Source organism: Bombus affinis, chromosome 1 (genome assembly GCF_024516045.1).
Source record: "Bombus affinis isolate iyBomAffi1 chromosome 1, iyBomAffi1.2, whole genome shotgun sequence".
NCBI classification, from domain to species: domain Eukaryota; kingdom Metazoa; phylum Arthropoda; class Insecta; order Hymenoptera; family Apidae; genus Bombus; species Bombus affinis.
This window is the reverse complement of record NC_066344.1, coordinates 3485058-3500346: the sequence shown is the minus strand read 5'-3', so window position 1 is coordinate 3500346 and position 15289 is coordinate 3485058. Positions and strand designations below refer to the sequence as shown.

Here is a 15289-nt window from a genome sequence, read left to right as displayed (position 1 = left end):
AAACCAACACCCTTTTATTTCTTCGCGCCGATTACACCGGACCTGCTGCACCTGGGGTATAGGTGTTTCTATTGCCCCGACCTATTGCCCTTCCATTCCTCAAAATATACTTGTACGCTTTCATTCACCGGCATTAATGATGATGGATCGACCGCACCATGGAATCAGATAGTAACCGCTACGGGAAATAATTGGATCGCGATAAGCCATCAGATAGGGATACCACGATCGTAAGCTGATCGAATCCACGGTGAATTCATTTCTATTCGTAAATGAGCGATAACTTCCTCGAAACTCGACAACGCGTACTGCGTTACATCGTGGAAGACGACTGGATAGAAGGGATCTCTAGTGACCGTGAAATTAGTAGCTCGGAATGATAAAAAGAAATTGAAATAGAATCTGTAGCTAATAGAAGCCAACTTTGAAAATTAAGATACCAGGAGAAGATATTAAGATAACGGAGTACTGAGATAATACCTCTCGTAAATCTACGACGAGAATTATTCAATAACACACGCTCATAACTACCCATAGAATTATCCTTTACCCTGTTAACAGATGTACATTTTTAACGTACAATTCTAACATGCAAACCTATATTGAGGCGTCGTAGAAAACAATGGAAAAACGAAAAATTATACCTAATACCTATTCTACTTTGGCAGTGGTCAATGACGATATACAATGCGCGTAATGGCAATAGGAAAAAAGAGTCTCGATGGCTGACGATTGCGTTCACCATCCACTAGAATTTCTCCCACCTCGGGCAACCTCTGTCCTCCTACTCTGGCGGCGCGGCGATAGTTGGGCCACCTCTTCCTGGAAAGTGTACCATCGTCGACCATTGGATGCCATAGAAATCAAGGCTACCAATTGGACGACACCAGTCTCTCTAGCGTTCACCTAGGAATCCCGCGACCTCACGGAACAAATTCACCGCGCGGTACACGCGATGCACGTGCAGATGTAGCCTGATGCAGTCACGATGCGTTATCGACTCGGATCTGCGACGTCACGCCTTCAGGTTGCACGAAGCGTTTATGTTAATTGCACGCGACCTTCGCTGAAACCGATAGCTTCTCGCGTCAGCTGTAAAAATGTTCGACGTTCGCTTTCGCAACGACCACGGACGTAAAAATTGGATAAGATCGACGAGCAAAGCGTACAAAAGAGAATCGACGAAAGGGATTTCAATTAGCAGCTGCGTTTATTGTTATTCGAAAAGCGCGATATAATGAAATTTAATTCACCGGGTTTATGTACAGGGGTACGTAAGCACGACGGATGGCAGACACGATAGAATTAATTCGATTTTTTCAATGCGTAAGCTTTGTATAGCTAGGGACTTTGTTATTTAAAATATTTCAATATACATGAAAGTATCTACTATTTTTAATCGAAGAGAATGAATTTTTTTAAAGCATCGTATTTTTTCGATTTCTTTATAATGGAGTTCGAACAAGACGATCACTGTGAAACTTTTCAATAATTTAGATAATAACGATGATACACTAATCATTAAAAATGATAAAAAGTAATCTACGCGTTAGCTTACGGTCAAATGAAAATTAACCGACTATATAAAAACTTTTATCGCGAGATTCACAACTTCGTGACCTACATACCTAGGTACGTGATCCTTCTGCGATATAAATACAGATACATTCACAGAAATTACGTAAAATGTAGCGATGAATATTTTGTTCAAAGTAATCGAAATGTATCGAATAGAAATTAGAGATGCTGGAGTATCTTTTCGCTATTATGATAAAAGATAGAAATTTTGAAAGATCGTTTTTTATATGAAATCCTCGATCGAGTTACCATAGTTCGACACATTAGAGATTTATACGAAAATGAAGTTACAGAATTTTACTAACTTAATAAAGAATAGATCGAACTCTCTTTCTTCAAACATTTATGAAAAAGTTTATTAGCGCGCTAAAGTTTAAAAAGCACTATGAAAAACGCTAGAAAATGAAAGTTCCTAACTTCAACTTATCGTAATATCATGTAAGAATGTACGACCGATATTCACATTCTTCGAGGGAAGAAAAATTGAAATTCCACGCGAGTATTCTAAAACGCGTATCGTAAAGACACTGGCGCGATAAATATTCGAGCAACAATCAGAAGAAAAGGGTGGAAAATTTAATTAGAGGCAATTTCACGCGTGAATTTGAACGCTTCCGTAAATAATTATTCGCATAACAGACGCAATTTGTAAATAATGCAGCGGTCAATGTTTCGTTGAGGAGTTCGACAAAGACAGTCGTTCAAACTTCGAAGCGTAGAGCAATTTGTGCTCTACAACCCGTGAACTTTCCTCCAGCTCGCGTTTCTAATGTGTTGATAAACGTTGCCTGTGAAAAAAGGCAGGAAATATAAGCCTCGCTTGCATTACCGAGAACAAGTTATGCGATTAAGACACCGAGTGAAAATCTCGACGTGCTTCTACCATACCGGTATTCAAAGAACCGAGACGCGAGGTCTCTCAGTCACGGCAGGTATTTACTCCTATGTACTAGGTATGGGGACACATTAGGCCGATCGCGTATTCCGTGACATCGGTGCTGTTTTTCCAGAAATTCGAGGAATGCTTGAAATCTCTGTGGTCACGGTACCGGACGTAAAAGAACAGAAAGGTCCCAATTACGTAAGCGTTTTCGTGCGAATCACATTCCGCGAATTCCCAAGGAGTATCGTTATCTGAAGATAGCCTGGAATCTCTCTAAGAGAGGTTTGATAGCGTTTGTTCAGAGAAAATCTCGCGTGTTGTAACGCGCGCGATCGAAGAAAACGATTACGCGTAATAGCCCAAACAAGTTAAATTAAACTTTCCCCGGTAGAACGAAAAACGCTCGGTGTTCTGTAAATTAGCGTAATTTGTTAGCTAGATGCTACGCATGCTTTTCATTATCGGCATCGAACAACGAAAGCAACTGGCTGGGTGATCGAACTACGGTAAGCAGACGCGAAGTAGCGTAGGTCACGTTGCCCACGATGGAACACAGGGAGGGAACTTCCTTAGTTAGAACAACTTCGCATAAGTAGGTGATTCTTGCGTCCGCTGAACTACAAAACGTGAAATATGGAACGAAAGAACACACGCCGCGAAACGATAGAGGAGGGGCGTGCAAAGAAACCGAGTTTACGAGATGATTGTCCTAGGGACCCTATTCATTCGACACGGAATCTCCAAGCGGATCTCTATTGTAGATTATTGCGCCATTGTCCATTGTCGCGATCCCCCCACAACCAAGCTTCTTGAGCCTTTCCTTGACGACAACGAAAAAGAGAGTCACCGGCGAATCAAGGCGAATGGAAAACGGAAACACGTGGAGCTTGAGAAAAATTTCTTTCTACCATCGAAGATGTGTAAATCTCATTTTACCAAATAACAATATACGATATACAATTTAAATTCCACCCTTTAATCCGAATAATTAAAATTGCGTTTGATCGAAGAATAATTTAAATAATACTTACAAAGTCGAAATAGAAATAGATATCCAACGTACAGCCAAATTCATCGAGTCTGCGGCGAGCTAGCGATTCCAGTAATTAGTAGAAAAAATGTTCCAGTAAAAAAAAATGTTCATCCTAGTTTATCTTAATAATGGTATCATTCTTGATCGTGTTGAGATAATGCCCTATCAAATGCCGTATCCAGTGATGTAAATCATCGAAAAAAAAAGAAAATACATTCAGAGCATCGAAAAAGTTAGAAAATCGTGCATCCAGTGGATCGTCAATGCAAATCGATCCGCTTTCGATCGACACCTGCGCGTGGGTACGCGCGATTACATATATATAACTTCGACGAAAAGCGGTCGATGCCGTCGTATTTTAGATTTTATCAAGAAGATATTCTACCCACGGTATCCTGATCATACGAGAAGGCAATTATCAGTAACTGGCAAATTATTGTATCCGTCGTAATTCACTTTAATGGTTACACGTACAGTTAATGATCCAAGACGCTACTACACGTTTTACGCGTTTAAAGTCTAATCAAGGGTGAACTTTTCTTGTTTCATATAAAACTATCAGATATAAACTTTTCCTCTCTGCCAGCTTATGCTCGACAGTTCTCCTCGCCAACTCGATCAAATGTATAAAATACGCAAATTGTCCCATAGAAGTATATATATGCATGTATATGTATGTAGGTTCGAACATAAAAATTAAAAAGATTACCATTTCCACGTGGCAAGTCTAAAGTATATATATACGTTAAAATATGAAAATATTTCATTTTGTTTATACACCGGACTATAAATCGAGAATAGCTACGACCAAGATACTCATCGCTCGGAGATAACGAGAATGAGAAGACGAGAAATAATTTTGCGGTCGGTTTAATTGTATGTACCCGATTCCTCGAATCGTTAAGCGTCTGACAAGTATTTAAAACGTTAAAATTGCGAACGTCTGTTCCAATCTAGGTGGATAGCCAGCTAGAATTCCAGATAGTCACAGGGGGCAACGGAATCGACGTAATCAAAATATTCATCGGATAAGGAATGAATGGAAGCACACGGAGAGCACGGAGAAGTCTTGACAACGGCATAATTCGCGTGCTTCACTCACGGTACACGGACATATATCCACGGTAATTCGAGAAACATAACTCAAGTCCCAGCGGAGCGCTACATCACGGCCACCAGTTTCTTGGCAGATATCGCCACGGCGCACCGTGTCGGCTTCCCTTTGCTACTTTACCTGCCTTTTTCCTTTTACCACTCCTCGGTCAGCCCCGCGCTCACCCTCGTATCTTGTCAACCAAGTTTTACCCCTTCCATCGTAGATTAACCGACTGTGACGACTTTTCATCGCGACGCGTGTCTACCACCTTCAGCGAACCATGTAAACCGATATTCAAGACTTTCGCGGTGTTCACCAGAATCGATTCAAGTCGATACTTATTTTCGCGACGAGATCATAGGTGTATGGATAAAGAATCGATATATCAGATTTTGCGGGTTCGTTGCTTGAAAATTTGATTACATCAGGATATCGCGTGCGGAATATAAAAAACAAGGCCTTTTATAACATTTATAACAAGTTTAATGTATCCAGGAAGCGGATGGAAATATATTTTTGTTTATGTGAATCTGTGAAAGTAATATTTCGATTTCTCTTCCGGAGAAATGTATCGATCAATGTAAGTAATACAACAACATTATATTCGATCATTTACATACAATGAAATTAAAATTACAAAAAAAAATGGACAGTAATTAAAAAGGAGAAATTAAAAAGGACGGGATTGAAAGTACCGACTAATTTACCAAATATATGTCAAATATTTCGAAATTTATTAAATGCTTATCAAAGTTGATGAGTAATACTATGTACAATACACTTTTGAGTGTCATATTCGTAAAAGGTCAGTGATCAGGATTTAAATCAAGATATATCACGTAGGAGCTGACAAGCCCGTTACCATTGATTTAGATGGTCGTGTTAGTCGTAGTAATTTAAAACGAAATTACCCAGCTAATTGAACGTATCGCGTTATGGTCAGAATATAATTACACCGTGATCAAGTTATAAAATACGATGTTACGTCTTTATAGATGTAACATACGAGTTTAAATATCTGCATTAGACCTCATGTTCATAACAGAGAAGCAATCATTCATATCGTTGAATAACGCGCGCACAAAGAACCACGACAGAACAATAAAACCACTATACACATACTTCATGAATCATTCTCAAACCTTATAGTATTTTATGTGCATTACCGTTCTGTTATGTCTTTCGTCGCTGCGTCACACCCTTGTTTCATTGAACGTGTTTCAGTTAATAATTATGTAACTTCTGTCATAAAAATAATCAAATCTAATACTTGCCCGATATTGCAACAATATTGCCGTAATGAATATCTACGATAATTAATCGAGCATGAAAAATGTTAAAACAACTTTCTCTAAAACGACAATATATATAATTTAAATGTAATACGAAATCGTTTAATATACATCTTAAATTTTATCGTTCTCATTCACAGCATTTTAACGTTAACTACTGACTATTACTAACCTAACCTAGATTTGTATAGAAACAGTTTCTGTATTTTAAAGAAATTTTAAAGAAATTAGTTCCTTGAAAACTCAACCAAAGAATACTAATATACAACACTAGTATGATTCGTTCAATAAATACGATATCTCAGTCAAAATGAAATTTTTTACATTCATTGTTTTCTATCACCGGTAACAGATTCATTTTACACACTTGTACAGCGTTGATTATAATGTTTTAATTAATTATACCGTTTCACTATTCGACAACAAGTTATCACGTAAACTGAGATCACGCAACGCGATAATAAGATGCAACGTTTGGTAACAAAACTGGTACCACCTGTCGACAATTTTCTGATGCTTGTCTCGGTACGAAAGGACACATGTAATATTATGCTACAGCTATCCTAAATGTATACGAAGTGGCATGTTCATATATGTTAATCGGCACAAGAGCAGGCACTTAACCCTCGCTCGCTTTTACGAAGTGAAAAATAATTCTCGGTCCAAACGATGAGCGCATCGTGAATGTCTGTTTTATCTGAAACTTAATCTCTGCGCAATGTACGAATGGCTTCGCATGTTATCCTAAACGCATCAGACGACACATGCACAATGTAATTAAAAAATCAAACTGGCACGCCTTCAGAAAATATAATTTACGATTCGTCATGGATCTATAGTTATTCTTATTTTACACGTTGTAAAATAAAAATATCGTGTTAAATTATCAAAACGTCTCACTTTCTCCTTTTCAGTTCCATTTTTCTTTATTAACCGTCCATAACTAGATAATTTATATTATTATCTAAGCCTACTTTTTTTCATTATTCTAAGTTTTCGAAAAACCTGAAAAGATTCTGGAACAATTATCAATATCTTCGCTATCAAATGTTAAAAAGATATTTGCAAGTAAGAAAAGAGTTTTTATAAAGAACAGAAATCCAAGGATGAAATTTTACCTGGCTCGTCAACCATGCAATTTTCCTATGGACGGTTAATAATTTTATTAAAAGTTTTCATATCTTTATCATTTATAATTATAAATACCATTAGTTTTAAAGGCTGTCCACAAGTTACATATTTCAATATCCGAAAATGCTTATTTTCTACTATCATGTGATATAATGTACAGATATCGATAAAAATATGAATTACATGATCATTGCACATATATTGCTTGCACTCATGTATTTGCACAATGTAGAAATGCAACGTAACGATTAACATCCATTATAGCGTCAAAGTTTTTCATGGTGCATTTACAACCACGGTGTAGTTTGACATGCAATAAAAATAAAATAATGCGATGAGAACTTACCTTATTGATCCGTTGTCCTTATGCTTGCCGATGAAGAAGGTTGTCACGCCATCGACCATTTGATTCGCCCACGGTGGTTTGACCCAGATCAGGTGCTTAAAGTGACCGGCATATGCAGCAGGCAACATCCAATTTTCGATGCTAATTTCACTATTGATGAAAATATGTAATTTAATATCTCATAAATGATTAAAATTTAAAAATAAAAAGATAATTTTTTAAATGTAAAAATTAATTTCAAGAATGATTTTACGAACCCATTTTTCAAAATTATTGAAATTGAAAATGTCCTCGTCCCTCCTACGTGCAGATTTTTTTTAATATAGCGTCCTACTCGATCTTCTTTTTATATTTAAACTGTTTAACGCGATACGTCTTCCAAAATATTTTTGGATGTATTTGTTTATATTTTTTTATGATAAATATTTATAAAAAAAAGACCTATCCCTAATTTCGACAATCTTTTAATATATATGTTGTCATCATCCCGAGTAGTGTTGTGAAGGTTTTAATTGGGGTCGCTTTATGAAAGAGTTATTATCAAAATAGAGTTTACTCAAAAGTATATAATTTTCCACACATTATTTGCATTTAATATAATGTAATTAACCAGATTCCTTAATTGTTTACATTTCTTACTGAGATCGAAAAAGAACTCAAGAGAAGATGACTCAAAATTAGTACAGAACATATCGTTGTATCCAAATATTCTACATTAATTTCGATTACTGATAACAACGAACGACAACAAAATACAATAAAATTAACAACAAAATCTAATCTAGCCGACATCTAATTTTAATTTAATCAGAAATGAGTTTGTTAGATTAAATTTTTTTCAGAACGAGGTTATTTCCACACATTCGATTTACCATTATCATTAAAATCTTCAAGATAGTGACCTTAAGAACGCATTAAAAAATTATCGAAATGAGGGTAGCTCCGCTTTTATGCATATTTACCTTATTTATATATTAAGATATAATACATTAAATGCGGAAAATATGCAAATATTAATAATAAAAAGAATAAAAAATAGGTTCGTTATAATGAATATATATAAGAGTATATTTAACAAGTAATTAAATTTTCTTAACAGCTTCTGTTCAATAATAAAATAAAGCTTATTATCAGTAACAATAAAAAATCTAAAATACCTAAACAATTGATTTTTATCCCATACAGTGTTCGCCAACATCGTTTTCGGTATAAGCATGTCAGGATGCGAATCTAAATGCACGAACGCGTTTCCTTCGAACGGAAGGTGTTTCGATCCCAAACACCGATAAATGAATGGTAGCACCTAATAAAACAATGCAAAATTTTACAAAAAATTCGAATTTTGTACCATAGTTTAAATTTAACATCGCACGATTTTAATTTCCAACGCCTTTGATCACGTGACCAATTCGTCATTGGTAGTTGAAACGCTTGTAGCGCCTCTGGTGTGCTAACAAGGAAATTTGGACAGAATAAGTTGCGATGTAAACAAACTAGGAAGACGTTAGTCATTTATAAACTCACCTCATTGTGGCTCTCTACCGCATAAATCGGGATCCGTTTAAAGTATTTCCTAGAGAATGACATATTTCTTTTCAAGCACTAAACGTATACGAACGAACGCACGTAATCTACAAAAAAAGATAATTATGAAATATTTAATAATTAACACCATACGACATCCACGAACACGATTAAGAGACTCCTTCACGCGAAAGCACGTGGTAACCGACTGAAGTATATACTAGGCGGGCTGCTCAAACGATTATTTTGCGAATAAAGGACGGACACAACAAGCGCGTACCCCAAATTCTCACGAGACGAGTTTCGTAAGGTGGCTTTTTTCTTCTCGTTCCCTTTGAAGAAACGCCTTAGAAACCTGATCCCTCTAACTCACAATCACTATATGACATTCGAATAAATAAAATTACTTAATATTTTTTGTACTGTGAACATTACATATTACATATTATTTCTTTTGTATAATTTAAGATCAGTAATAATAAATTTCAAGTTTGCAAGAGAAACATAATTTTGTTGAATTATACAAATGTTATTTAAATTAATTTATCGCGAAGAATGATGAATTGTTTTTTATGTAGAGATTATAAATTTTAAAAACATTAATTTATATTAAATGAAAAAAAACGCACACGAATACTTTTATGTACAACATATCAAACAGTTAATTCAGTATGTATTTCAAATATTTATTGTAAAACAACATAATTATATACAAGTTATAAAACATTTTTCGAAAGTAATAATTATAAATATATTATTTTTATAATCAACAAGTTTTACATTTTATAAGATATTATCGTGATTTCTATTGAAATTAACGATATATCAATTGATAAACAAGGATTAGCAAATGTTAAATGAGTTGCACACGAATACCGTCCCACAATTATTAGGATAATATAAACATAGTTCATTCTGAGTGTTTTGTACAATATATTTCTAATTTAAGAATGATTTTCCATTAATTCATCACAGATTTATTATCAAAAAATTTAATTACGCAGTCCACAATTTGATTAACCACGCATACAATACGTACACATACAGACGTGTATTGCATGCGTGCCTCACATATACAACAGATGTTGATAATAAGTTGATAATATTGTTTTATCTTATTAATTTTAATTATAATTTTTCATTGCGTTACGGAGCATTTCTGATTTATAAAGTTCTAAATGCAATCGATTTGTTTCCTCTCTTAATGATGATAAAAATTGGTCAATTTCAACTTCATTAAGGTTATCACTTGATGAATGAGGAAAATGATATATATTCTCTGAAAATATATTCCTGGACAAATGTCCTGGCATATACATATAATCTTCTACTTGATTATAAGGAACATTAGGCATATAATTATAAAAAGGAGCGTAATATTGTGAATTTACAGGATTCTTTGATTTTTGTTGATGTAAATTACAAATATTGGTTTTCTCAGTTGTAACTTCATTATCTAAATGTCTCTGTGAAACATTTTTTGTTAAAGGTGTAGGAAAAAAATTACATGAATTATTCTTTCGATGTTCACTAATTCTAGGAATAGAAACAGAACTTTGTGGTTCATTATCTACGTAAGACTCTTGACAATTAAATATATCTTGAATATTCTGACTATTTTTTCTGCTTAAATTTGTTTCTACAAAAGACGAATTTAACCGATCTGTCATTGATCTAGATGACAAATCTGATTGCGTTTGTGACGTATATTGTTTTTCATACGTATCAGTACTATCAGATGATCTGATAATAAATTGTTCTTTAGCAGTATTATCTCCTTGTTTCTGAATCTTTTTCCGTCTACGAAATTTATTTTTCGTATTTACTTTTCCATTCAATCTATGTTCCTTAACGGTATCACTTTCACTAGAAAATATACTTGATGTACTACTAGTCAAGTTACAATTTTCATGACGTGCAACTTTTTGTATTTTAAAAAGATCATCCAAACCTAAATCAGTTGATATAGAATTGTCAAAACTATAGTTATTACTCATTTTATCGCATTTATTATCACTTAGAGAGACGTTCTCTTCTTGACTAGTCATATTTCCAATATTATCTAGTGTCTTATGTAAAATATCAACCTTTGAATTAATAACGTTTTCACCTCGATTTGTACTATCAAAATGTTCTAATAATTTGTCTTCCTGTTCTTTACTTTCATTTTTATTTGATTCCTTCTTAGATAATTCACTTTGTATTACTGTTAACAATTCATTAACTGAAGAGTTGTTTAAACTTTTTAATTTTTGTATTAAATCATACTTTTTAGGCTCATCAATGAATGTCACAAAACTTGCTATTTGCAATAAATGTTCCCTAGGATAAGGATTTGAATATAAATATCGTAATGCATTGAGATAATCTTCTCTGTCTGTGTTGGAGATCATAAGATTTGGCATATATGAATCTAATTCAACAGGATATGGAAAATATGCATTAAAATTTTCTCCACATTTCCGATGGGAACTTTTGAAATTTTCTATTTCTTTATATAGTTCTAGTACATTTTCGTCTACAGAAGTTCTAAAATATAAATAAGTATCATTTACTTCATCGTCATTTCGTATTTCTGGATAAACACATAAGAGAGCTTTCTTTTGTACTCTATAAAATATTTTCAGCATTTCAACGTGTTTCTGATATATGAACTTTTGTATAGATTCTTTCATGACTTCCATTACATTATTTAATAATTTAATTTCAAAATCAAGTTTGTTTTTCCAAATAAATGCCTGTTTCAATAATATTTCCTCGTTGTTTGAACATAATTCATCACAAAATGTATTAGAACTTTTCATATATTCTGTGAGATGAGAATTCAATTCTTCTAAAATGGAAACATCTGTCTTATTTTGAATATTATTTGAGATAGTTATCAGAGTATCAGCAGTTACATCACTCTTTTTCTGAATTTTCTGTTCTAGGTCTTGTTTCTGCATTTCATTATGTACAGTACTTCTAGAAATGGTATCTTCAGAATGTACATCAATATTCACGTAATTATGATGAAAAGAAGATTTTTCTGCATTTTTACTTTGAAAATTATATTTTGTGAATTCAATAATCATATCAATATTAGAATTTGATAAATCATCTTCTTGTAAATCTGATAAATCAACTTCAAATACCACATTTTCATTGTATTTCTGCCAGCTGGAAGAATTATTGATTGCGGCATTCAATGTAAAACTATGTATAATTTTGGGCTTAGACACACTGTACGACATGATTGTAGTCTCTTTCTTCTTCTTTTTAATGCATTGAGATTCATCTATCAGATTAATACATGGTACAAACAAAGAATTAACTTTTATTTTATTTTGTAAATTAGGCATGTTTCTTAAACAGGAAAAATCCATTATATTATTTTTTACTTCTTCCACATTTTCTATAACTTCTTTATTTATATTATCTGTTGTTTCATTAACTTTTGACTCTATATTATTCTGTACTTCTATATTAGCAGTATTCATAGATAAATCATTAATAGCTGTAGTGATAGGTTTAATGTCAAATTGATTTTCGTCTTTTTCAGATTTTGCGTAAAGTTTCTCAAATTTTGTATTAGAAGTATTCCAAATATCATCTGGATAATCAAAAGGAAGTTTCAATACATAAAAATTTGGACCTCCAATGGACATTAATAATTTTTGTAATGTTTCTAACTCATTTTCTGCAATTATTGTTATAGATAGACCATAAGATCCATAACGTCCAGCTCTTCCTATTCTATGCAAATATGTTGGTGCATCTATGGGTAAATCAAGGTTTACAACTAAATTTACATTATCTGCATCTATACCTCTTGCAGTTAAATCAGTTGTTACCATTATTTTACATTTAAAAGTCTTTAATTTATTAATGGCCTCAAGTCTTTTATTCATATCTTGATTTCCAGCAAAAAAGGTTGCTTTAAAACCCATAGCACTAATTTTGTTACACACAGATTGGGCTCTGTAAAAGACAGTGTATTTTAAGTATATATATGCATGGTGCTTAATTATTTGAAAAAGTGTAAATAAAAGAAATTATAAAAATATACTTACCTTGATTGATAATTCGAAAAAACTAAACTTTGTTTGAATGGAATTTTGTTAAATATCTTTATTAATTCGTCTACTTTTATTTGAACCTAAAATTTAGTATTAAAATAATTTTATAACATTTAATATAGTAAATCAAGTCCATAAGTTCGTGCATATTTTTAATTGTAATAAAACAATAAAAGGATATGAAAATGAATTTACAATATATTTACCATTATTTAGTGCGATTCCTTATCAATATTTTTATAATAATTTATGCACTATGTGTTTTTATAGTAAGTGCAATGAAAATGGACATGAACTTATGAACTAGTTTGATATTTGTATGATTATACAAAACAAGAAAATTAAATCAAACCTGTTTCATAACATTTGGATGAGAAGGAACAACTGTTATGAACTGCGTGAGTCCAACAAGTATTGGTTCATTGTTATCTGGAGATGCTAAAACAGGAGAGCACATATATGCCTGTAAAAATATTTCCAAATCTCCCGGATAAGTGGCACTTGATGCTATAACTTGTTTCCTTAGTGGTAATTTTGAAAAGATATAACTGAAAATTTTTATTGTGAATAATACTTTTACTTCTTTAATAATGTCAATAATATATTTCATTATTATACGAACTTAATGTCTTTCTGAAAACTGGTTTCCATTAATTTGTCTGCTTCATCAAGAATAAATAATCTAACATTTTCAACTTTTAAGAATTCTTTATCAATTAAATGTCTAATTCTACCTGGAGCACCAACAGCTATGTGACAATTATTCAATTTCTTTTTATCACTTTCTATAGCTGTTCCTCCTATAAATACTTCAACTTTTAAACCTGAAATTAAAAAAATAATTTTATTTCATAACTCCAATTAATCATCAAACAAATAAATTTAACTAAATTTAAAAAAATATTTACCTTCTATTTCACAAGCTACAGATGAAAAAACTTGTGCAATTTGTACAGCAATTTCTCTAGTAGGTGCTAATACTAATACTTGTACAGACGATATATCTATATCAATCATTTCAAGTGATATTATACAAAACACTAAAGTTTTACCAGTTCCTGATTTGGCACGTACTATTAAGTCTGTAGTTAACATATACATTAATAACTTATAGCTTAAAATATACAGATACAAAATAGAAAATATTATATACCAAAACCACATCTTCCTAAAGGAATTGCTTTTAATTGTATGGGTGAAGGTCTTTGGAAACCACAAAGAGATAATCCATCCAAAATTTTTTGGGAAAATCCCATTTGATAAAATGTAATATCTTCTTGTACTTTAATATCCTTTGTCCGTGGCTTTTTGTCAATATCATGTGCAATAATATGAGACATTTTCTCTATTTTCTCCTGTAACATAACTATAAAAATATTGTTTGAAATTTAGTTTTATTATTTAAACGAAATTACGTAGATATTAGTATAGTATTAACCTGCTTAAATCAGATTAGAATTATTTTTCTAATACTATATCATTTTGTTTAATCACATAAATATAATATATATATTAAATGAATATACTTCACTGTTAATATTTTATGTATTACTAGAGGCATATCTAAAGGATATAACTGAATAATCACATATAATTCTTAGCGCGTCGACTTTTACTTGTGATAAAAACAAGGTTACAAATTTTGTTGGGTCGTCATACAAAAATATACCTACATGACATTTTATAGAGACTGTTTTGATGTACCAATATTACTTTCCTATCTATTACTCAAGTTAATCCATTCTCCAATCACTTTATGTAAACTGGACAAACCGTGAAAACTTCAATATAGTCAGAGAGGAAATTTCCTCTCTGGTATAGTTTATCCATTGAAACAAGACAATAAATTTAAACAAAATTTTATTACTGCAGCTGTAATCAAATTTTCTTTGCTGCGTGAAGAATTTCAGATTGGGTTGTTGCTAAAGTACTCTAGTCGTGCTTAGAAGTTTTGGATAAACAAACTTGATAATTAACAAATAGTATAAAAAATAACATACAGGAGACATGCAAAATTACAAAAAAATCCAAATTTAAATGAATTAAACTTAATACAAATAACTATATTTTAATAAACTAATTACAGATTGAGAAATCTTTAATCTAGTATGATTTCCATGCTTTTTGGATAACGCCCAGATGTCGGGATTAGCTTTACAATATTCCTCCCTTTCTCTCGTTATTTGGTCTATTTATATCTTCGTATTTTACATAACAAACGCAATTTGCTTATGGTTCGATAAGAAAAATTTTTATTAATTAATATCAATAATAATTGTTCCTATTGAAGTTTATCATATAGCAGAGCGAACGATTTATTTGATATTATGATATGTTATGATAATTTA

At 32.4% G+C, this 15289-nt stretch overlaps 2 protein-coding genes and 1 long non-coding RNA gene across 9 annotated transcripts in view; 1 reads left to right on the top strand and 2 right to left on the bottom strand.

Annotated features, from left to right (window-relative positions):
* Positions 1–9203, bottom strand: part of LOC126915615 (UPF0489 protein C5orf22 homolog) — a 322696-nt gene extending 313493 nt beyond the window's left edge. For all 3 annotated transcript variants that reach the window (XM_050720449.1, XM_050720468.1, XM_050720458.1), the window contains exons 1-3: positions 8884–9203; positions 8517–8662; positions 7360–7509 (exon numbers count right to left, since the gene is read on the bottom strand). In XM_050720449.1, coding sequence (XP_050576406.1) covers positions 7360–7509; positions 8517–8662; positions 8884–8946 — 359 coding nt within the window. In that variant the 5' untranslated portion in view covers positions 8947–9203. The remainder of the gene's footprint in view (positions 1–7359; positions 7510–8516; positions 8663–8883) is intronic.
* On the top strand, positions 4265–12563 carry LOC126915633 (uncharacterized). Its single transcript, XR_007710270.1, has 3 exons — positions 4265–4370; positions 4452–5170; positions 12425–12563. It is a non-coding gene; the product is annotated as an uncharacterized LOC126915633 (long non-coding RNA).
* On the bottom strand, positions 9549–15284 carry LOC126915509 (probable ATP-dependent RNA helicase ddx42). 5 transcript variants are annotated; one of them, XM_050720244.1, is made up of 7 exons: positions 14473–15284; positions 14095–14296; positions 13850–14023; positions 13564–13765; positions 13294–13489; positions 12936–13021; positions 9549–12843 (listed from the first exon to the last, which is right to left on the bottom strand). In XM_050720244.1, exons 1-7 carry the CDS (start codon positions 14500–14502, stop codon positions 10008–10010), a joined length of 3726 nt encoding a protein of 1241 aa, XP_050576201.1. In that variant the 5' UTR covers positions 14503–15284; the 3' UTR covers positions 9549–10007. The 5 variants fall into 5 exon arrangements, with proteins under 5 accessions (XP_050576201.1, XP_050576211.1, XP_050576225.1 ...); XM_050720254.1 differs by having other exon boundaries at positions 14095–14307; positions 14615–15283; XM_050720268.1 differs by having other exon boundaries at positions 14095–14307; positions 14473–15282.
* Positions 15285–15289: the final 5 nt, after the last annotated feature.

Coding starts and splice junctions, on each gene's coding strand:
- LOC126915509 (XM_050720244.1), bottom strand. CDS start 14,502: ATGCCTCTAGTAATACATAAAATATTAACA. Junction 14,297..14,472: donor TAATACATAAAATATTAACA/GTGAAGTATATT, acceptor GTTATGTTACAG/GAGAAAATAGAGAAAATGTC. Junction 12,844..12,935: donor TTTTCGAATTATCAATCAAG/GTAAGTATATTT, acceptor TGTCTTTTACAG/AGCCCAATCTGTGTGTAACA.